The 23,439-nt window shown below is 37.2% G+C and overlaps 1 protein-coding gene and 1 long non-coding RNA gene across 2 annotated transcripts in view; both read left to right on the top strand.

Annotated features, from left to right (window-relative positions):
• Window positions 1-23,439, top strand: part of LOC134798232 (G-protein coupled receptor dmsr-1-like) — a 79,300-nt gene that overhangs the window by 43,928 nt on the left and 11,933 nt on the right. Inside the window, exons 2-5 of the mRNA XM_063770605.1 lie at window positions 11,564-11,963; window positions 12,416-12,574; window positions 16,568-16,704; window positions 18,890-18,992. Of these exons, the coding sequence (XP_063626675.1) occupies window positions 11,694-11,963; window positions 12,416-12,574; window positions 16,568-16,704; window positions 18,890-18,992 (669 nt within the window). The 5' untranslated portion in view covers window positions 11,564-11,693. The remainder of the gene's footprint in view (window positions 1-11,563; window positions 11,964-12,415; window positions 12,575-16,567; window positions 16,705-18,889; window positions 18,993-23,439) is intronic.
• Window positions 9,128-9,792, top strand: LOC134797874 (uncharacterized). The gene is made up of 2 exons (XR_010145123.1): window positions 9,128-9,200; window positions 9,236-9,792. It is a non-coding gene; the product is annotated as an uncharacterized LOC134797874 (long non-coding RNA).

Here is a 23,439-nt window from a genome sequence, read left to right as displayed (position 1 = left end):
ATACACTCAAAGTTAAGTATTGTCGAGGCTCGCGAAGGCCGAAGGCCGAGTTCCGCGTAGGGTTGAAGGCCCGAAGCGTCACACGAGAGGGGGAAGTTGGAGCTTAAACACGACCCAATAGGAAAAGTGTCTTGACAACCTCACGTCGGGCCTACGGCCTTATGTACAATAACAAAAATAAATTACAATTGAATATAAATAGGTATCTTATATATAAATTACAATTGAAAGTTGAACAAATATCCGTACATTTAGATAAGTTTACACGTAGATGTCGCTGTTTCGTGCAGTCAAAATTCTGCTTCGCGTAATCACGGTTTTTAACTTTTTATTTACTGGGAATGGAGCTCACGGCCAGGCTGTGCTATTACAAATTGGAATTTAGACAAATTGCAATTACAAATTGGGATTCTCCTGTATTTCTTCGATTTTTCTTGGGATAATGATGACCATCAGTCCCATTATTACTTATAATGTCTACCGTGGAGTCAACATCATAATCTGCCACTTTTTCGGTTTAGCTTAGAGGTACGATCGAGCGTATGTTTTGGCTTGGCACTAATTGTTCGCAAAGTATCTGAGTTCGATCCCCGAGACTTTTAATTTTAATACGTATACTCGTATAGTACAGAGACGAATTGTTTCATTATTTTCCAAAACGTACTATTCTATTTTCTTTCCTCAGCAGCCTAGTGACGTCTGGATGATGTCTGTGTTGTGTTATAATGTTGGGTGGCTGATGGTGATGGATGAGATGGCCCTACATATTTCTTAAAAAATATTTTACTATAATAGCCTATAATTATGTCGGACTACTTACCTGCCGCCCACAACTTCGTTTGCGTGGAATTAAATAAATAAATTTTCGTTGAATTGTGTGTAAAAAATCTAAAAAGTAAGTACTTATAGATCTTGATAGCAAAGTTACGTACACTTATCACCAAACATCGGATTCTAGGGGGCAAATTGTATGGCGGATAGGGATCCCGTCATACAATTTGCCCCCTAGAATCCGATGTATGCTTATCACTGTGATCGTTCGATTCGCCAGCACGGCCTGAAATGACGGCCACGGTTCCTTTAAACAGTTCCAGTTCCATCGTCAGGGTTTAAAATCACATCAGTACAATGGTTTACGATCTCTTCGATAAGGAATAACTTAATAGTAAGAAAACTTAACTTATCGCAATAATGCATATTTGTTCCTGAGTTATGGATGTTTCTATGTAAGTATATAAGTATTTATATAGGTATATATTTGTGTGTATTATATATATCGTGGTCTAGTACCCACAACACAAGCCTCATTGAGCTTACTGTGGAACTATGTCGATCTGTGTAATTATTGTCATATAATATTTATTATTTAATCCTTTGGATTAGGCTGATCAAACAACAGTCCACCTACCCTGCCTATGTACAGTCAGCCAAGAAAGTGGTAGATCACTTTCTTGGTTGACCGTACCTACAGATTCGATGAAGGTGTTATGGAGCTAGAAGAGCCTAGAAATTAAACCAAAGTCAAGTCTTAAAGTGTAACTAGTAGTCGCTCCCTGAGATCTTTCTAGCATTTTTGAAAGTTGGATATTGTGTATTGTGTAAAAGTTATTTTGTAATTTTCAGTTTTAGTTTCTTAATTTTATTACTTGTTTTATTATTAGGTATTAGCCAATTGATGTGACCTGGTTAAAAAGAGTGGCACGTTCTCTGCACGGCGCGGCGGCGGCGCTGTGGTGGAGTGTGCGCGTAGGTCTCGGCGGGACGTCACAGGCGCCGCGTCCCAGGACGGCCAGGATCAGCAGGGCAGTACTGTGTGCTCTCCGGAGCCACAGGTGGACTGGCGTCGGTAGTATTACTCCCTCTGGAATTTGCAGGTTTACACATTTAGTCAAATGTTGGATTTCACGTTACTACCTGCGACATTTGGCCGATCGTTGATAAAATCCAAGGCGAAAGTGCAGCCAGCCGTGTGGCCCGTGAGTTCCAAGTTGAATGTAAGAACTTTGCTTTGCTTTGCTCGGTCGATCGAAAAGGGCTATAGGCTATATATAAACGAAACTAAATAAAGGAATTGTGAACCTCTATATAACTATTACCGGATTTAACGCAGAAGAGCCACGTTACAAAATTCGACAAGTTTACTGGATTAGTAGTCTTCCTATGATTATTTTCGTAAAATTTTGTGACCATCTGGTCATGTCACGCCATGACAATATAGTTTTTGTTTATCGATCCAAATTTTGGAAATTTTTATAATGCGGAAATTGGCATAAAGGACTTACGGCTCGACCACGTCATTGAGCGATTGGCGACGGCGGCAGCGACAACCATAGATGGAAACGAAAGGTCCGATCGCTGTGTCTCGCTTCAACCTATTTATATAAATACATACTTAATTTGAAAAAGACGGGTAGTCTTGTCTCGCGAGCGAGGCGAGATGCTGTTGTCGTATCCGTCCTGTGCTAGGCCTAGGTACTAATATATTATGATCTCAATTTGACTTAATTGCATTATTCTTCTTCTTTCTCACGTTATCCACCACTCCAGAATCGATTGTCTGACACTTTGTTTATTGTTCACCTCATAGGTACAGATACCGCCTATATACAAGCACAGCAAGTTATCTTACATATCGTCGTTGAGAATGCCAAATACGGTATGTGCGCGATTTTAATCAAATTAATTAATACCTTATGTATTTTGTTGCTAGGTAACTATTTGTCAATCAAAAATCGTGCACATAACGGATTTGGCATTCTCAACGACGATATTTTCATTAGGTAACAAATTAACTGGTTATTCCGTTATATTTAAGGACTATTTCTCATTTGCTTTATCTATCTTTACAAATTACTAGGTACCAAACTAACTTAAGCAGGTATTATTACTAACAAACTAGCTTCTAATCTATTTTCGTACCTACTTTTATGATAGGTATTACGGTTATTATAAGTAGGTAGGTATTTAAACTTACTGTAGTCTATCGGTTTTATTAATTTGATTTTATGTTCAAAACCTTTTACTAGTTATACTATGTACCAACATATTGACTACAATTATATATGTAGGTACATATCAGCCGATTGATGACTTAACTATACTAAGGCAAACCAACTTTGGCAGTAACAAAAGGCGCGAAATTGGAAATTTGTATGGAATTCTACATTTTTCAAATTTGTCGCCATATTCTACTATAAGTATAACAAAGCTGGTTTACCGGAGTATATTTAGGTAACTAATGACCCATGTAAGGCCCATAGTGCCTTACCTAGCCCACTTTTTAAATACTAGATCCTTTTTACAAAAACTGTTACAGTTAATATAAAACACTGTTTTCTAACACGGAAGGGTACCCAACTGGTCAGCTCAAATTTGATTAATTTTTATATATGTTATAGAGTACTTAGGTAGTCTAAAATAACGGACACGTGTTTTGTTTAGCTGCCCATACTCAACTTCCTGGGAGAAATTGGCCTCCAAAGTACTGAAAAGTGACAAAACGCTCTAACTTCTGTAGAGAGTTTTATTCAAGCAAATTTCAAGTTAATTACTGGTTTGCATATACGTTACAGAACATGAAAAAATACTGGACACGTGTTTTGTTATTTCGACTCAAACTCATATTTTACAAAAAAAAAACACACTTCAAAGTTTCATAATTCTTATCCTTTCACTCGAACTTCACGTTAGTTATCTTTTCGTTTTTTTATCATGAAAACTAAAAACTTCCCGGTAGTGAAGAAAATGTTATCAATGTTATCATGGTTGTAAACCGGTTTGGACATTAAGTCCTAGCATATTTTGAAACATCAAAGATCCTAAAAGTGTACATTTGAAATATTTGAATACCCTGTTAGGCGCGCGGCAACGTGTTGGCGGCGCCGGGCGGGCGACGTGAACACACGGTATTTGAAGTGAAGCGCGTGAAACGATGACAAGTATGACATTTTGAAGTGTGTTTTTTTTTGTAAAATATGAATTTGAGCCCAAATAGCAAAACACGTGTCCATTATACTATACTACATATACATATACATACTACAATAATAATTATGACGATGATTCGTACATGATTCGGAACTGTTCCCTGCTGATTTCGCCGTACTGCCGTACTGCGTCCCGACCGGTCGGTGTCGGCGTCCTCCTGTCCGCCCACTCGCCTTTTGAAGACTCTAGATATGCTGGACTGCGGTGCGCCACCTAAATACGAAATGGTTTGTGCTCAACCATAGACTAGGAATTCTCTAGACCGAGTTCAGAGCAATTATTTCATGCAACCGATGATGCCAAGGAAGTCGGTTAAAAATGCGGGGGTGCGCGGGACGAGGTGAGCAAAGTCTCGTGCCGTGATTGGTCCGTTCAAAGACACTTTCGACTCGAACATGGAGTAAAATTACCGTATGCGTGGCAGAGGGGGTAGCGCGACTATGCTAAGTCTGGAGGATGTTTTGTCTGTGTGCTCAACTAACTAAAACTAACCCATATGAACATACCTCAGACACTGAAGTCAGAGTTTGATAGTTCATAATGTAAAATAATAATAATAAGCACTCTAGTTAATAATGTAAAACATGGAATAGGGTAGGTGTGTTAGTTTTCGTCCAGATCTAGTTTTCGACCACTTGATGAAATTTGAATATAAACCTACATTAGTGCACAAATTTGTACGTATTGCAATCCTTAATGTCAAAACAATATATCTGTCTAAGTACATAAAAATGATATTTCGCATTTAGAAAATTAAAAATCAAATACATATATATTATTATTTGCTTTTCTGTCAAGTGGACGAAAACTAGAGCACGGACGGAAACTAGCGCAATGACCCTATATTTCCATTAGTTGAAATTTCCCGCAGTTGAAATTGCCCCCCTGCACTTATCGCACTTTCTTGATTTTCTTATGTTCCCATCGTGGGCCAACATAACACCATTAAGATTAACTGGAAAGATCCCTGAAAGAGATATACGAGTATGTTCGCATTTGTACAAATGATGTGTGTTTTTTCTTGTTTTATGTTACTTTTTGTACAATACCTAATAAAAATCACTAAATGTAAGCCTATAATATTTAAAGAGTTCCCTCATTTCCTCATCGATCCCATCATCAAAAATGGATTTTGACAAACTGTATACTTTATACTTTACCTCCGTGATCGTTAGTGCTAGAAAGCTGCAATAATGGCATGGATTTGGATATGCACGCCATCATAAATCATGCATGAACATCAGGACCGGCTGGAATGCATACAGCGGGCCTCGTACGCCCGACGCTATAAGCTGAGTATGAGGGCGCCGAAGGCGCCCGGCTTTGGTAAGCGTCTAGCGTGTCACGTACGTCAGGTCATCACTCAGGTCCTGGAACTTCATAGTGTTCAAGTACCTATACCTACCTACTGTTAATATGTACCTAGACCGGTAGTAACGAAATATCACTGAACGATCACGTGAACCGCGGTTCCTTTAAAGATTTCCAGTTTCATTATCACATTTTGGGACAGGGATATTTACGATCTGATCATCTTCGATGAGGAAAAATATCGTAAAAAAATCTTATCACAATAAAGCCTAGATTTCTTTCTGAAGTTAAACTTCCGATGGCAGTTCCTTTCTTATAAATAGCGCCTGTACTTATACCAATACTTGTGGTGTTATAAATGTGATTGCAATAAACTTAACTATAAATAAAACTAAACCTAAGCTAACCCATAATAACTATTGAACTTTATAACCCAACTCGCATCGTTACCTACTTACCTATTAGCTGTATCTACCTAAGTTAACTTAATTAACAAAATTGTATGAATGACATAGGGCATCCGATAGCTGGCGCAGGTAGTAATGTATGTAAAGTATGAGCATGAGCGTTATGTGAGCATCTACTTAAAGGTTCCGTCACACAGGCGCGTTTTCCGGGCGGGGCGTGAGCGCGGCGTGAGCGTTTTATATGTAAAAAATTGGCAAAAAAATCACTATTGTTGTATGGGAGCCCTACATAAATATTTATTTTATTTTGTTTTTGGTATTTGTTGTTATAGCGGCGACAGAAATACATTATCTGACAATTTCAACTGTCTAGCTATCACGGTTCATGAGTTATTGCCTGTTGACAGACAGACAGACAGACAGACAGACAGACAAGCAGACAGACAGATAGCCAGACAGACAGACGGACAGAAGGACGGACAGCGGAGTCTTAGTAATAGAGTCCCGTTTTTACCCTTTGGGTACAGAACCCAAATTAAAAAAATTGTGAACCTCTTACTTGAAGAATTATAATTTTTTTCTTGCTCATCAAGTCATCACACATAACAGCGAAATGCCCAGGGTGCCAAGATCACAATAGTTGATAGAAAACGCCAATCGAAACTTAAATAGTGCGTGTCTTTTCGCAGCATCTATCACCCCGATACATTTCTTTTTATCGTTTGGCGTTTGTCGATTAAAGATTTGAGTCTAATTAAATATACCTATACAAATGTCCCGTCTTTTTACGAGGAACAATCTATAAGCGCCATCGGGATCTATAGCACTTACGACCTTCTTCGGGAAAACAGTCTTACAGGGTAAGCAAAAATTTATTAATAAGTACAACTAAGTTCTAATTCAAAATACACGTTGTGTAAACAAACACAATTTGCTTTAGTAGGTACCTACCTACCTACCTATCTACTATAGCAAATTCAACGCATTCACACATTGATACTACACACTGTTTTGTACAAGTAAGTACACATAGGCTATATTAGACCCAAACCAAGCGGACGACTGGGATCATATCTCTATCTCTCTCACCCCACCTTCAATCATGCGAGCGTGTATGAGAAGTTTTACGACCCCGGTCGTCAGTTTGGTTTGGGTCAACTATAGATATAGATTATTTGTTGTACCTTGACCGCTAAATTGGTTCTCATCCGGTTCCAGGTCATTGGAGTCAGGTGAGGTGTATCTGGTTGCTCTGCTGTTAGGCCTGAACCCCTGGAGCAGGGCTCCCGCTGCCGGATGCTTTGTCATTGGAACGCGTGAGAGCCCTGGATTAGAGCATAGATGATCTTAATATATGATGTGCTATACGCGTGCGTCCGTGAGGGACAGAACATAAGCAATGCGAATTGGTTTGTTGCCCACCATAAAGCATACTAAATTTACGCTGGGGAATAAAAATGTGATACTGCGACAAGGACAAACAATTAGCGCTTTCTCTGCTACTCCTACTGAAAGATACATAAAACTCTCCCATTCGGTCATATCCCCCACCCCTCATGCCTGATCCAGTTATAGGTACTAGATTCATGGTTTAGACCTGAGTATAAAGTTAGACCTAAGAAAAGTCTGCAACGATTTACATAGCACACGCTGTGCAAGTGTTATTTTTAACGTCAAACTTGCACTGCGTGTGCTATCAAAATCGTTGCAGACTTCTTTTGGTCTAACTCTAGTAGTGTTTTAGGCAAAACTAACGGGAAAATAGCATGAATTATAAATATTATATCATGTTATGATGACAATTCTTTGACATGTATTATAGCTTGCATATTAAAAATACGCATTAGAATCCATTTCGCATGTACTAATCAGCGTGAGCGATTATTATACATCGACAGTTTACAAATAAATACAGAAAAACACATCATGGTCGCACGCCGGGCCGGTACAGGCCGGTTAGCACTATTATTTTAAATTTTCCCGCTCGATATTTTACTTACGAGAGTTGCTGCATCCCCGAACGCAGCAAAGTTTTTCAGATGCGGCCATTATCTACGCCGCCGAGTTGGCCGTAAAACTAAAAATCAAGACACGAGTCACGATATTCAGAAATGTTTGTTTTGAAAATCAGGTTACCTAGTAAAAAGTCAAAAAGACAATTGAAAGACAGTTTAGGTATTTTTTTATTTCATTGCAGTGACATTATGCCAGTACAATATGATTTTATGTAGCAAAAATAACAAAAGTATAGCCGGTCAAACAACTGTGTCAGTAGAAAAAGACGCGAAATTCTGATTGTCTATGGGACGATAACCCATCGCGCTTATATTTTTTAAATTTTCCGCGTTTTACAGACCATAAATACTGATAGCCGTAACAGACTACCACACCGCTTTTTTTCTGCGTATAACTAAACGCTGAGCACCGTGAAATGTTGCACCAGGAAATAAAACAAGTGGGTGAGGGGTAAAATTGTTGCCGTTACCGGCGACATCTCTAGATACATTGACAAGACATACGCCCCCATACTTCATATTGGTAGTTCTAAGTGAAACAGCCCTGTTATTCAGTAAACGTCTAGATTTATAAGGTGTCCTACATCTAGACGCGACTCTTTCGGGAGATTTGTTAATACCTTGAAAATGCTCGAAACTACTAAGTACTACTTGAAAATAAATTGTAAAAATATTTGCTTGTCTTAGAAGATTATACTTCACTGAATACATGAGAACTTCTGTTACGTATGTATTGCTCAATGACGCAGAGTAAAATGTGATTAACATTAGTTAATAATACCTATGTACATATATTTAGTAATATTTACATTACATTGTATTTGTACGTCTTTCAAAATGCAAAAAGAAAACAATCGTTCTTAGAATACATATTTGAATATTATTATTTTGAGCAAGCCGGTTTTCGTCCCTCTTTTTCTACAATCGACCACCTTCACTCCCTAAATCAAATTGTAGAGAAATCCAACGAGTTCAAACAACCATTGTATTTGGCGTTTGTTGACTACAATAAAGCCTTCGATAGTGTCACACATAGAGCCATCTTAGCGGCACTGAGTAGTCAACAAATAAACCACACGTATGTTGAACTCGTTGGACGGATATACAAAAGTAGCACGGCCAGCATCAAGCTGCACGCACCAGGTCCCAAATTTAAAATCCTTAAGGGAGTGAAGCAGGGTGACCCGCTCTCTCCTAAATTGTTCACCAGCTGCCTGGAGGAAGTTTTCAAAAAACTGGCGGTCTCTTGGGAGACAAAGGGTATCGAGGTCGGCGATAAGAGGTTGACAAACCTTCGATTCGCGGACGACATCGTACTCTTCTCACCATCGGCGACTGAACTGCAATGTATGCTACAGGAACTTAGCAACGCAAGCCTTGAGGTTGGTCTAACGATGAATAGATCCAAAACCCAGCTAATGACCAACAGCAAGAAGCACAGGGTGACGGTGGATGGTAACATTTTGCATTATGTCGATGAGTATACCCATCTGGGCCAGATAGTCTCCTTCACAGATCGCCAGGACAAGGAGATCGATAGAAGGATCGAAAACGCCTGGAGGAGCTTCTGGTCCATGAAGGAACTCATGAAGGGTAAACTCCCAATTGCACTGAAGCGCAAGCTCGTCGACATGTGCATCTTGCCCATCCTCACCTATGGTGCCCAAACCTGGTCACTAACTGAGGCGCAGAAATCCCGGCTCAAGGTTTGCCAAAGGGCAATGGAGCGAAGTATCCTGGGTGTCCGAAGATCTGACAGGGTGAGGAACACAGAGCTTCGCTCCAAAACCCGAGTCGTTGATGTTGGGGTGAAGACCGCCAGGCTAAAGTGGGACTGGGCTGGACATGTCTGCCGGATGCATGATGACAGATGGGCCAAAATAGCCACTAGCTGGCATCCCCAGGGTAGTCGAGGCAGAGGCAGACCGAGAAAGAGATGGCGGGACGACCTGGATGCATTCCAGCGGGATTGGCGGGATCTTGCTCAGCACAGGGAGGATTGGAAAGGGAGAGGGGAGGCCTTTGCCCAGCAGTGGGACACACACATAGGCTAATAAAAATAAAAATAAAAACTTTTTTTTGTATCACAGGGGAAGCATTAAAATTGTAAACTTAAGATTGATTCTCGTTAACTATTGTAGCCATACCTCCCTTATTGCACAATGTAAGCTTGCGAAATTGCTACGGTGAGGTTTACATCCAACAATTTTTATTATAATCCAATTAGTTCAGAATGTGTACTTTGGTTTCCGACTTCAACTTAGTAACATTACCTACTTGTATAATAAAAATAATCACATAACCTTCGTTTCCGACTATTGCATAGCTAGACTTAATTAATTCCCTTTTCTGTAATACCATTCCCTTAGGTTTGAATATTATAATATACATAATAGTTAGAATGTAAGTATACCGGAGCCGCAAACCTGCTGTTGTTACTTACTTACTGAAAACGACTTAGAACCTTATTATACGTCAGATATGCACAGAATCTACACTGATGGAAGCAAGCACGATGCAGGAGTAGGAGCGGCATTCGTTATACACTACCCTGATGGAAGTGACAGAACTAAAAAAATTAAGCTACATAAGAGCTGTACAGTTTTTCAGGCTGAATGTGTGGCTATAGAAGGAGCGTGTCATGAATGCATCATACTGGGCCTTGAAAAAATCACAATTTTCTCGGACTCGAAGTCTGCGCTGCAAGAAGTTGCAAATCGCAGCAGCACAAACAGAACAATAAACAGTATCCATAAATTAATCCGCCAAATCCAACAAGCAGGAGAAATCCATTTTTGTTGGATTAAAGCCCACGCCGGCCTTCACGGCAATGAGGCAGCAGACACAGCCGCCAAACACGCGGCATCATTACACAGAAGTCCTGATTTCTGCAGATTTCCCTTATCCTTTCATAAAAAGAACCTACATAAAACAATAGTAGGAAAACATGAACAAATGTACACAAACAGTACAACAGGAACCCACACAAAGCAACATCTGCCTACACTTACACATGTAACAACACTTCGCAAGCATATGTCACTCACCTTCGAACTCACTCAAATACTTACCGGTCATGGATATCACAAAGCCTATCTAGCACGCTTCCACATCACCGACACTGATACCTGCCCATGCGATGACACAACTCCACAAACTATCGACCATCTCCTCAAACACTGTCCCAAATATTCATACTTCCGCTGTGACCACGAGTTTCTCTGTGAACTACATCAAATAGACCCATATGATATATCAAAAATAATAGAAAAAGAAATAACAAAAACATCGTTCGAAAAATTCATAAGTAAAATAATAAACACACTTAAAAAATTTAATAACACATAAACATGCTATACGAGTAATATATTATATACGTAAATAAAGTGCCTAATATATATGCATATATAATTATATTTATAATATTTTATATATCTAAATAAACTGCATAATAATACATTCATAAAAACTAATGAAACGAAGTAATAATAGTCTCCCATAGGAAATTTCAACATCAGACCAGCAAAATGTATGAAACATCCAATTTTTTTTCCGCGTTTTCGGGGTTGGTCCCATAGTTAAAGTTGCTCAGTATGACCTAAACATTAACGAGTTTGAGTAATTGCTTTTCGTTCAGATACATACTGTATTTATAATAGGGTTGTTTTCTAAAGATACAATTTATATTTATAAATCTTTTCGATAAAGAGATATCTAATTTGACTGGGTTAGTACAGTATATATAACTGCGTTCTATTTTTAGGATAATTATATTTTACAATCGTACTGTGACAGTTGTCTTGTGTTACAAGCTGAGCTAACACTAGGTTTTTCTTTTTACAGATCAACAAACAAAAATGATTCGATTATTGCCCACGCACGAACTGCAGAAGAGATGACTCAATCGTGAGAAATAGTATCATAGAGCGACCAACATTCAAATGCAGCGTTAAGTGATGAACAATACGTGACAATGTTAGCCGACGACACTCGGTACGGCAATGACACTTCATACACGAGCGAGTTTTCTAACTACATTTATGAACCAAGTTTGTTGTCGCTTCTTAATGGTAAAAACCGGTCAAGTTTCAAGGATGTGCTCGTCGCCCTGGAAGACTGGAGGAGTAGGAACAACATATCTGTCAGGGTTGGCAGCGAGTGCTCGGAGCTGGATTACTGCTCGGGGGAGTTTCGAGATATTATACTCGCTTATAACAGTATACATGGATACGTTAGCCTGTTGGTAAGTTTTAACTTATCACTATTATTTAAACAGTCACTTAATTTTGGTAGCTGTAGTACCAGCCTCGACTCTATTGGCAATAGAGCTCACTGAAAAATATCATGTAGGAGCTATTTTCATTCATCTAGCTAGTTAATTAATAAATAATCCTGTTTTATATTTACTCTGAGTAAATCCGTCAATATTGAAAATTAAACATTATAATCAAGCAATTGAAATCTTTCATTCAAATATAATGTTTGCCATGCATGCGAAAAACACGGAAAACTATTTGTAATCATAAATATGATCACAAACAGGCGTAGGGATGTGACGACCCCATCACCCGCTAGTTTTACCAGTGCCATCAGTCAACGCAGGGCAGCTTGTGGCGAGCTGTTGGGGATTAGCGACCTCACGTACCCGAGTGTTAAAATAGCAAAGATTATTAAGAAGTAAAATATGTTGCGCAGGTATGCCTGTTTGGTAGCCTGGCAAACGCCCTGAACGTGGCGGTGCTGACGCGGCGCGACCTGGCGGCGGCACCCATCAACCGGCTGCTCAAGTGGCTGGCCGTGGCCGACGTGTTCGTCATGCTGGAGTACGTGCCCTTCGCCGTCTACAGGTACCTGGTCAGTGCCCTCTGTTCATACTATTAAGTACTTGTCGTTGAACTTCAAGCTGATATGATAGTCACAAGACTCAAGTAGCTGACGGTGGTTGACGATTCGCCATGCAGGAGTGCCCCCTGTCTACTTAGCAAACAGCTATCGATCTTCGACCAAGTTAATAATAATCAGGACCCACCCCAATGGTTGGTGGTAGGCAACGTGTTGGTTACAATGGAGTACGTGCACTTCACCTTTGATACCACGAGTCACTGATCAACAACTGACATATACGCTAACGTCTACGTAACTTACTTTCTATGCATCTCGCTCGTACTGACATGTGCGACACTGTCACTGACTCGTGGTACGGGTTCTGGTGAGTATCATTATGTCCTGTCGGATTCGCTTATCATCGGTTAGCATCTAATAGCATCGTAACGTCCATATAGCACGAAGATAATTAAAAAAACCCGGTCAAGTGAGAGTTCGTTTAAAACGTACAACGGTTTGCAATGTACTTCAACTCAAGCTCTTTCAAATGAGACGCCACTTAGACTTTAAAATGTTGCCCCCTCCATATTGGACCGTTTCCTTTTGTATTTCAAAGAAAAATTAATCCCTTTGTATATTTTTCTAAATATGCAGTGAAATTTGAATATAATCTAGGTTTTTCCTTTCTCCTATTCCTGTCAAAATCAAAAATCAAAATCAAAATCAAAACGTTTATTCTGTAAGTAGGCTTAAGCTAGCTCTTTTACATGTCATCTTATAACTATATATACAATATTCTACTTTAACATAAATGCATTCTTATCTTCTACGAATTCTTTAACAGTATAATAAGCTTTTTGTAACAGCTGTCGTTTCACAATGGGGTTGGCAACTGTCAAAGGTTTGCCTAGATGGCGCCATAATAGCTTGCCCCTTTTTCTATGAGATTTGGCTTAAAGAGCTGGCATCCAGGGTATTAAAAAAACAAAAATTTGACACAATTCTAGGGATTGGGGTCAAACAGATCACTGTGTTATGTCTTTCCTGTAGACATACACAAGAGTTAAGGGCTATAAAGGTTAATTTTCTTATTTAACCCTTATCCACGTGAAAAGGTCCTCCTTTTATTTAGAGAACTATGATAAAATCATTGCTTACACGCCCACAAGCTGTTAACTATAGCCCACAGGAGAGAAAAATGTGCTGTTCGCGATAACACACTAGTTTTCTCTCCTGTGGGCAATAGTTAACAGCTTGTGGGCATGTAAGCAATGATTTTATCATAGTTCTCTAAATAAAAGGAGGACCTTTTCACGTGGATAAGGGTTAAATAAGAAAATTAACCTTTATAGCCCTTAACTCTTGTGTATGTCTACAGGAAAGACATAACACAGTGATCTGTTTGACCCATTGACGGGGCAAGCTATGATGGCGCCATCTGCTAAAAACTTCCACCGGCCAACCCCATTGACTTGAATTTATTCATTGACAATTTCGTAAAATTAGATGGTAACTTATTATAAAAGCGCACACTGTTCCCCATAAATGACATATTATTTACTCTATTTAAACGTAATCTTGGAATGGCCAATTTATTTTTATTCCTAGTGTTAAAATTGTGTATGTCACTATTCAATTTATACATGTCAATATTTTTTCTTACATACATTATATTTTCGTAAATATATTAGGAAGCAACAGTGAGAATATTGATTTCTTTAAATTTATCCTTGAGAGATACCCGTGTCCCTAAATTATATATGTTACATTATCAAACTGCACAACGGGACTTAATCGCGTATTTAAGTTTTAAGATTTACCTCCGACGTTTCGAGGACGGCGTTGTCCCCGTGGTCTCGGAGACCACGGGGACAACGCCGTCCTCGAAACGTCGGAGGTAAATCTTAAAACTTAAATACGCGATTAAGTCCCGTTGTGCAGTTTGATAATGTTTAATAATCGTGAAAGTTTAAATCAGTGTTATATATGTTACGTACAGCACGTTTCTGTAAAACAAAAATTGAATTAATGTCAGCGGCTTTGCCCCATAATAGGATGCCGTAAGACATGACGCTATGGAAATATCCAAAATACACCAGCCGTGCTGTCTCAACATCTGCAAGTTGACGGATTCTTTTAACTGCGTATGCTGCCGAACTTAGTCTACCTGCTAGTGTAGAAATGTGCGTACCCCACTGTAATTTTGAATCCAAGGTTAAGCCTAGAAAAACAGCTTTATCTTCAAAATCTAAAATTTCTTCTTTTAAAACAACCTGTGCGTTACTTGTATGCTGGACGTTAGGCAAAGAGAATCTAACACATTTAGTTTTCTTGGCATTGAGAAGTAAATTATTAGTAGTAAACCAATGAACTATAGAGGACAATATATCATTTATTTCATTGAAATCACTCTGTTTCCTTTTTACTTTAAATATAATAGATGTATCATCTGCAAAGAGAACCGACTTATGCTTTTCATTAACTATATAAGGCAGATCGTTTATATATACGAGAAACAAGAATGGACCAAGAATAGATCCCTGGGGGACGCCCATTAAAGTAATAGACCCCGACGATTTAGTTTTATTTATGTCTACTTTCTGAATTCTGTTTATAAGATAGGACCAGATGAGATCAAGAGCCTTACACTTCACGCCATAGTGGTTTAACTTGCGAATAAGAGTGTCATGATCAACACAGTCGAAGGCCTTCGACAGATCGCAAAACACGCCTATTGCATCTAGTTGTTGTTCCCAAGCTTCAAATATGTGTTTGATTAAGGTCGTGCCTGCATCCGTCGTTGACCTGCCCCGTGTAAATCCAAACTGTTCTTTATAGAATAGTTTATTAACGTTAAAATGTGATAGCAATTGATCCAGAATGATTCTTTCAAAGATTTTACTTATTGCCGGTAGAATAGAAACAGGTCTAAAATTTGTAGGGTCTTTTTTTGATCCGGATTTAAATAATGGAATGACTCGACTGTGCTTCATTAGATCGGGAAAAACTCCTATATCAACAGATGTATTGAAAATCATGGTTAAGTGAGGTGCAATAGCCTCCACTATCGATTGTAAAACTTTCACTGATAGGCCCCAAATATCTTCGGTCTTTTTAGGGTTCCGTACCCAAAGGGTAAAACGGGACCCTATTACTAAGACTTCGCTGTCCGTCCGTGCGTCCGTCCGTCCGTCCGTCCGTCCGTCCGTCCGTCCGTCCGTCCGTCTGTCTGTCACCAGGCTGTATCTCACGAACCGTGATAGCTAGACAGTTGAAATTTTCACAGATGATGTATTTCTGTTGCCGCTATAACAACAAATACTAAAAACAGAATAAAATAAAGATTTAACTGGGGCTCCCATACAACAAACGTGATTTTTGACCAAAGTTAAGCAACGTCGGGAGTGGTCAGTACTTGGATGGGTGACCGTTTTTTTTTGCTTTTATTGTTCGTTTTTTTTTGCATTATGGTACGGAACCCTTCGTGCGCGAGTCCGACTCGCACTTGCCCGGTTTTTTTACATTTAATGCCCTAAACGCTTTAATGACTATTTGCGGTGTGACGTATTTAAAACAGAAAATCATCGGGCATTCCGGCACATTTGCTGTGAGCATATTTTCGGCCATAGAGGAGGACGAGTTAAGCGTTCTAGTCGTTTCAATGGGGATATTTGTGAAGAAACGTTCAAATTCATTTGCGACATCTACATCTGATTTAATTAATTTATCACCTACTTTCAGAGCAAAATTAGGATCACGTGATTTCGCTTTAGCAGTCTCACTACTAATAATTCCCCACACTGTTTTGACTTTGTTGTTTGAGTCTTTTACTTTACGTGCAAAAAATTTGGATTTAGCCATGTTACATATATTTTTAAATAATTTACTATATGATTTAACATATTCATTGAAATTGGGGTCACTATTTGATACCCTTAATGCATATACTGTGTATTGTATTTGTTTCTTACTAGGTATAAAGTATTTTGTCGACTTTGCTGACTGATTTACTTTTTTACTCAGATCCTACCGGCACAAGAGGAGAGGCCGTACTCATGGGCAGTGTACATGCTGTTCCACATGCATTTCACACAGATCTTGCACACTGCGTCCATACTTCTCACGCTGTCCCTGGCTGTCTGGCGATATATAGCTATCAAGTAAGTGTGTCTATGTCTATTTTTCATTTGCCAAATATACCAGCATGACGATAATCATGAGTAGGTACGCAGATATTGTAAACTTACTACCTTACTACTTCTCGCGTTATTTGATTAAATTTTACAAACAGAAGAGATTTAGTAACATTTTATGAAATGGCAACTTTTATTAGTAATTATTAAGTTTATAGTTCATATATTTCGCGCTTAGTAAATTAACTTTATTAAAAGCGGTTCCTCTAAGATAATTTCACAGGATTATTATATTTGATCGCCCAAGTAGATTCTTTATTACTAAGAGATGGGTTTGTTTTCATTATTACAATAAAGTAATGGAGCGTCATTAAGTAGATAAATCGTTGCAAAAATTTTAGACGAAAATAATCCTATTGAATATAACAATGTTGAATTATGCTCCGTTAAGAAAGACATAATATGAAAATAACCAACAAAAATAATATTCTGAAAAAGATTGTTAAAGTTCATAATAAGGTTTGCGGAATATAATAGAATCCTGCAAGTATGCTGAGATTAACCAAAATTACATGTAGGTACATAAAACATACAACTCATTACGTCGTTATTTTAATACCACAAGAGATCCGAGCCTCATTTCCAAAAGTCGAACAGCTTGGAACATAAAAAGAAAATAGAACTAGGAGGACGGGATGAAAAGAAGCGTATTGCGTGAGTGCGTGACTACGTAACAGAACAGGGATAATTGAAAAGCTTTTTAAGACAGCGGGGAGTTGCCGGGAAGATAAATATATAATAATATGTATATTAAAGCCATCTTATAAATTCAAAATGTGAGAGTAGCGACGAAAACCTATAGGGAGCCAATTGAGCTGTGAACGGAAATGGATAACGTCGTCATACTTGCCTAAATACTTACATATTTTCTAAGATTCAAACTCAGGACATCCAGTTCCGTAGGCAGACTAGACTACGATGGCTTACATATATCATGTGGCATTCCATCTCAAATTCATGGGTTATTTACCCCTTTTTAATCGTAGGTAATCTGCAAAAGAATTCCAATTCGCTCCTGCCTTCTGTACCTATTCCTTGATATATACGATCTTAATTGGTAGAATGGGCGACTGACGGATGCAAATTACGTCAAAATAAAGTCGAACGTACGTAATATGGATATGGCTACAATTGATTTAAAATTAATCTTAAAAAAAGTAAAACCGACTTCAAAACGGATAGAATAAAACGTTTTATATTCGCTAGCAACTGATACTCGTATGTTTGAAGTTGGTACCAAGCCAAAATCTTAAAATTATATATAACAATACAATAATGTTGTAGTATGTGATCATATTTTTTCTATATTAGATATATTCAGTAATACCTTGTATAGTTCACTATCCATACAGGGAAAATTACTCATCCACATGATGAGGTGCGTATTTGTAAAGTTATACGAGTACTTCACCATTATTTGGAACTTACAGATTTTATAACAAAAAATATATTTTTATACATTAATATTACTCGAAATTTAATAAAAGTCTTATCCATCTTATGCTTTCGTCACCATATTGCATCCATCGCTCGCCCTTTCACGCAAAATATGAGTGACTCGTGCCGCGACCTTTAATTTGAAAAGTTTTACTGCTGTCTTCATAAGAATCGCTTAACTTCAAACGCTCGGGTAAATCCATCTGTCAGATTATGCGATTTTGGCATTAAGAAAAGGTAATAGGGTAGATATTTGCTTAGAGGGTCGAATGGATTTACCCGAGTTTGAAGTTAAGCGACACATATTTACATTCATACAAAAACTAACTATATAAGAAAACTTAGAGCGCTTCTCTTGACGAGTTATTTCAACGCCAACCTTCTTAAAAGCTTAATGCAATGTGAAGTTTCTGCCTGTCTCCGGTGTTTTGTGTTTCAATATTTTGAAAAGTTTTATGCTAAGGTGTCTCACTATAATATTTACTTATAACAAGATTTAAAAATTAGGTAATCAATACTACGGAATAGATAGAGTTAAACCAAGAAAAGTCTGCAGAGATTTTTATAGCACACGCAGTGCAGGTGTTATTTTAAACGTCAAACTTCTATGAAATTATGACGTATGAATAATGTATGAGTAATGCTGTCAAAATCTCTGCAGACTTTTCTTGGTCTAAATCTAGTGCTGTTGGTTTGAAATGGTTTTTTGTTGCAGGTACCCTTCACACAGCCCAATGCTGTGCACTGATCGTCGTTGTTCCATGGCGATTCTTATTAGCTTCGTCTTGCCGCCGATTCTATGTATTCCTTCATATTTCGTAAGTATTAGTATTCATTTTTAGTGTTAATTATTAATATTTGAACTTTTTCTATCTAGTTTATAATAGATGTCTCATTTTGGCATTTTTGTAACAAACTTGATTTTAATTCTTTGATTGCGCTTTTAAGCTTGTTTATAGGTTACTATCTTAGGGATTCCAAGATATATGATGATTTTCTGAGTAAATCCCACTCCCACTAAGGTTAGTTAGACGAAGTTAGCATTAAGCCGGATAATGGGAAACGACGGTAAGGTGTATTCGGGTAATACCGAATGTCGGATAATTCCGAAATTCAGATGAAAAGCACCCTTAATTCCATCATAATAAAAGCCTCTTTTCGGAATTATCCGACAGTTTTCGACATTCGGAATTACCCGAGTAAACCTTACCTCTTAAGTCAAACGGATCCGTGATCGGTAGTTTAAGCACTCCGGACGACTATCCGGCTCGGAAACTGTTTTATGAAACATTAAAGAGTAAAATCAATACCACAATTTACAGAGACTCTCGTTTAACGTTACGTTGTTAAGCTTCACTTTTATTGGTCGTTAAATATTATATTGTACATAACAGAGATACCAAGGTACATAGTTGCTCGTAATATGCTTTTAAAGAATGTCAAATAATTTAATATAATGTTAAATTATATTAAATTATTTTAAAACGTGCCACTTACGTATTACCTATCTTATCTTATACCTTTAAACGAGCAATTCTATATAATATATAGAATTGCTCGTAATATACATATTATGTATATTTATTTGTTTATAGATTACGGGCTTCTCGGAAACGGCTCTAACGATTCCGATGAATTTAGCTATATGGGGATTATAAGGGCGAAAAATCGAGCTAGGTCTTATCTCTGGGAAAATGCGCATTTTGTTTGAGTTTTCAACTTTTTAATATGTTTTATGTTTTCAGAGCAAAGCTCGGTCTCCCAGATATTTAAGTTCAATAGCACGACATGTTTCGATCCAACACAGGGTTTTAATATGTTTGAGTCTCACGGGAGTTTTATAGTTATAATGTCAAATTATATTTGTAGATTAATAAATATTTAAGTATTTAATGGCGGAATTGAATGTCCGCGGGTAAAAATATCCATTATTTACTCCGTAATCAAATACCTACCCATGTGGAATCGAACACCTTCGTTCTAAGTACGGCCAATTTGGTACCATTAGAAATAGAAGTTCCATAGAAGTTGGAATTAGTAACTGGAAAAAGTTTATTTTTTTAAGACTAGCCTGGGACCCCAGCGGCGGACTTCGCTCCGCCAGTATAATGTCTTGTTAGCTTTTAGCTAAATTTAATTTAGGAATTGATTAACGTTATAATTTTTTTTTATTAAGATAACCGATTTCAAAGAAGGGAAAAAATAATACATTATCCTTTTGTATACGCTTACAACTGACTAACTGACATGTTGAAATGAAATGAAATGAAATGAAATGAAATGAAATTATTTATTGTCAGACCACAGGTACAAATATAAAAGATGTTAATGGTGATACAAGTCCTTTTCCGCAGTCTACCATATTTATGGTGTACAATATTTAATATCATGCACTATCTACATGCAGTCGAGTTATTTACAGTATTTACAAATACTACATAAAGTCCCCAGTTTTGTGTCATTACATTACATCTTAATAAAAACCTAATTAAACCTAAATTAGTCATTATTATTACCTTAATATTTTATAATTTGCCATTATTATTTAAAAAGTCAAGTGGGGAATAAAACATTTTGCTCAGTAGCCATTCATTAAGTGCTTTTTTAAATCTAGTATTGTCAAGGTTCTTAAATACATCTGGAATATTGTTATAAATCTTGATTGACATGGAAAAAATGCTATTTTTGTAAAAAATCGATTTAGTTTGATGCGTATTTACAAGTTTGTACTCGTTTCTCAAGTTACGATGGAATTTATCGTTCCTTTGATATAAATTAAGGTTTTTTTTTACAAACATAGCAACTTCTTTAATATATAAACAAGGTAGTGGTAAAATCTTATACTTATGAAAAAGAGGCCTACAGGAGTCTCTTTGAGATGCACCACAGAGCGCTCTTACACATCGTTTCTGCATCTTAAAAACTTTTAACCAGTCGGTGGAGTTTCCCCAAAAAATTATACCGTACGTGATGCTAGACTGGACGTAACCAAAATATGACATTAGTCCCGCTTTTTCCGATGCATTATGTATCAGCCTACGTATCGGAAAGACAAACTTTGAAAGTTTTGAGCATAGTTCGGTTATATGACATTGCCAATTACAATTACTGTCAAGTATGAGTCCAAGAAACTTAGTCGTCTCTGACTCTGTAATTGCGTCTGCTTTATGCGATATGTTGATTGACAAACCTGGCCTACGGCTCGTATGAAATTGGACAAAGTGAGTTTTAGACAAATTTATGCTTAATTCATTGTTTTCCATCCAAGAAATAATATCATTAAGAGTGTTATTAATTTCAAGTTCATATTCTTTTGTTGTGCTTGAACATCTTATTAATGCACTACTGTCATCAGCAAAAAGTACTACTTGATTGTTCGTCTGCTGTGGGAGGTCGTTTATATAAAACAGGAACAAGAGAGGGCCAAGAATACTGCCTTGAGGCACGCCTCTTGGATTAGGTCTATATACAGATCTTCTTGTTTCAATGGTATTGTTTTTGGAACAGTAGTAATTAATCTCAGTACATTGGAACCTGTTTGAGAGATAACTTTTTATCCACTCGAGTGCCTGCCCCCGAATACCGTAACGCTCGAGTTTATTAAGCAATATGGTATGGTTAACGCAGTCGAAAGCTTTAGACATATCAGTGAAGATCGAGGATACGTGAATTCGTTTGTCTATGCATTCATGAATAGTTTTCAGCAGTTGAAATATAGCAAGATTTGTAGACCTGTTCCTTCGAAAACCACATTGTTCGTTTGTTAGTAGGTGGTATTTGTCAGAGTACTCGATTATTCTATTATACATAAGTCGCTCAATCACTTTAGAGAAAATTGGGATCAATGTTATAGGCCTATAATTGCCTAGTCTGGTTTTTTCCCCTTGTTTGAAAAGTGGTTTGATAATTGACTTTTTTAGTCTTTCCGGGAACATGCCAGTTTGAAAGGACAGATTTACTATATGCGCCAATGGGATAGATGTTAAAAATGCAGTATATTTTATCGTTTCTGTACTTATATCGTCACAACCTACCGCTGTAGTATTGTTTAGTGATTTTATTGCTCTGAAGACTTCTTGAGGAGTAACAGGAGAAAGATATATACTAGTTAGGTTATGCTCTATGTTTTTACACGGGTTTTTGCTAGCCGTTATAGCATTAGGAAGCGAGTCAATGAAGAAGTTATTAAAGTGTGTTACAATATGTTCAGGTTTATCAACTAATTCCCCATTGTGGTCTATCTGTTCTATCATACTTGGCATTTCGTTGTTTCCCGTGTATTGTTTAATTATTTTCCAAGAAGCCTTACATTTGTTTCTCGCACTTTCTATTAATTTATGATTAGCTTGTTTTAATGAAATTTTTACACATTTCTTTAACATGCATGCATATTTTATATACAATTCTTTTACACATTTTAAACCTTTATATTGATAATCCATGTACATATAAGCATCTTTTGACTTTGCTAGATATCTTGATCCCTTTTGTTATGAACTTATTTTTATTCCTTGATTTAATTTTTATTTTTATTTTGGGAAAACATAAATCGTAAAATAATTTAAATTCATTGGTAAAATTATTATATGCAGTGTTTACATCTTCCGAATTTAGTACCTCCGAGAAGGATAAAGCTGTTAAACAATTAATGAATTTGGAAACATTTTCTGCACTATGGTCTCTTTTATATACAAACCAGTATTTTGGCTGAAGTTTTTGTCTTAATTTTATTGTAATTGTTTGAGCAGTATGGTCTGATAGTGCGAGATGATGAATTTTTGCTGTTCCATTTTTGAAATTACATAATATTAGGTCATTACCTATGAAATTGGCGTTTTGTTCGGAGAATTTCAACGAAACACGAATTTCCATACAATTAATTTTGCGGATATTTTTTTGATGGCTAATTCAAACCAAACAAAATTTTTCCAGTAATTTTTGACACCTTTAAGGTATGTTTTCAATATCTCCATTTCTTGAAAATTGGTACCATTAGAAAAATATAAGTAATTTTAATACTCGAACCGACAGCACATGAAAAGACCTATTTTCAAGGCTTAATTCTGAACACTTAACAATAAAAAATAACAATTAATTGCTGTCAAGCAGTTTGGCGAAATCATATTGTAGTTTTATTGTAATTGTGTATGTACTTTTGTAAAAAAAATAAAAACTAGGATCAGACTTATATCTATGAACAAAAACGCCAATTTCATAGGTAAGGACCTAATATATTATCAATACTACTCTGTGTTCTATGCGTTA

Source organism: Cydia splendana, chromosome 16, assembly GCF_910591565.1.
Source record: "Cydia splendana chromosome 16, ilCydSple1.2, whole genome shotgun sequence".
Taxonomy (NCBI): domain Eukaryota; kingdom Metazoa; phylum Arthropoda; class Insecta; order Lepidoptera; family Tortricidae; genus Cydia; species Cydia splendana.
This window is presented reverse-complemented; position numbering and strand designations above follow the sequence as displayed.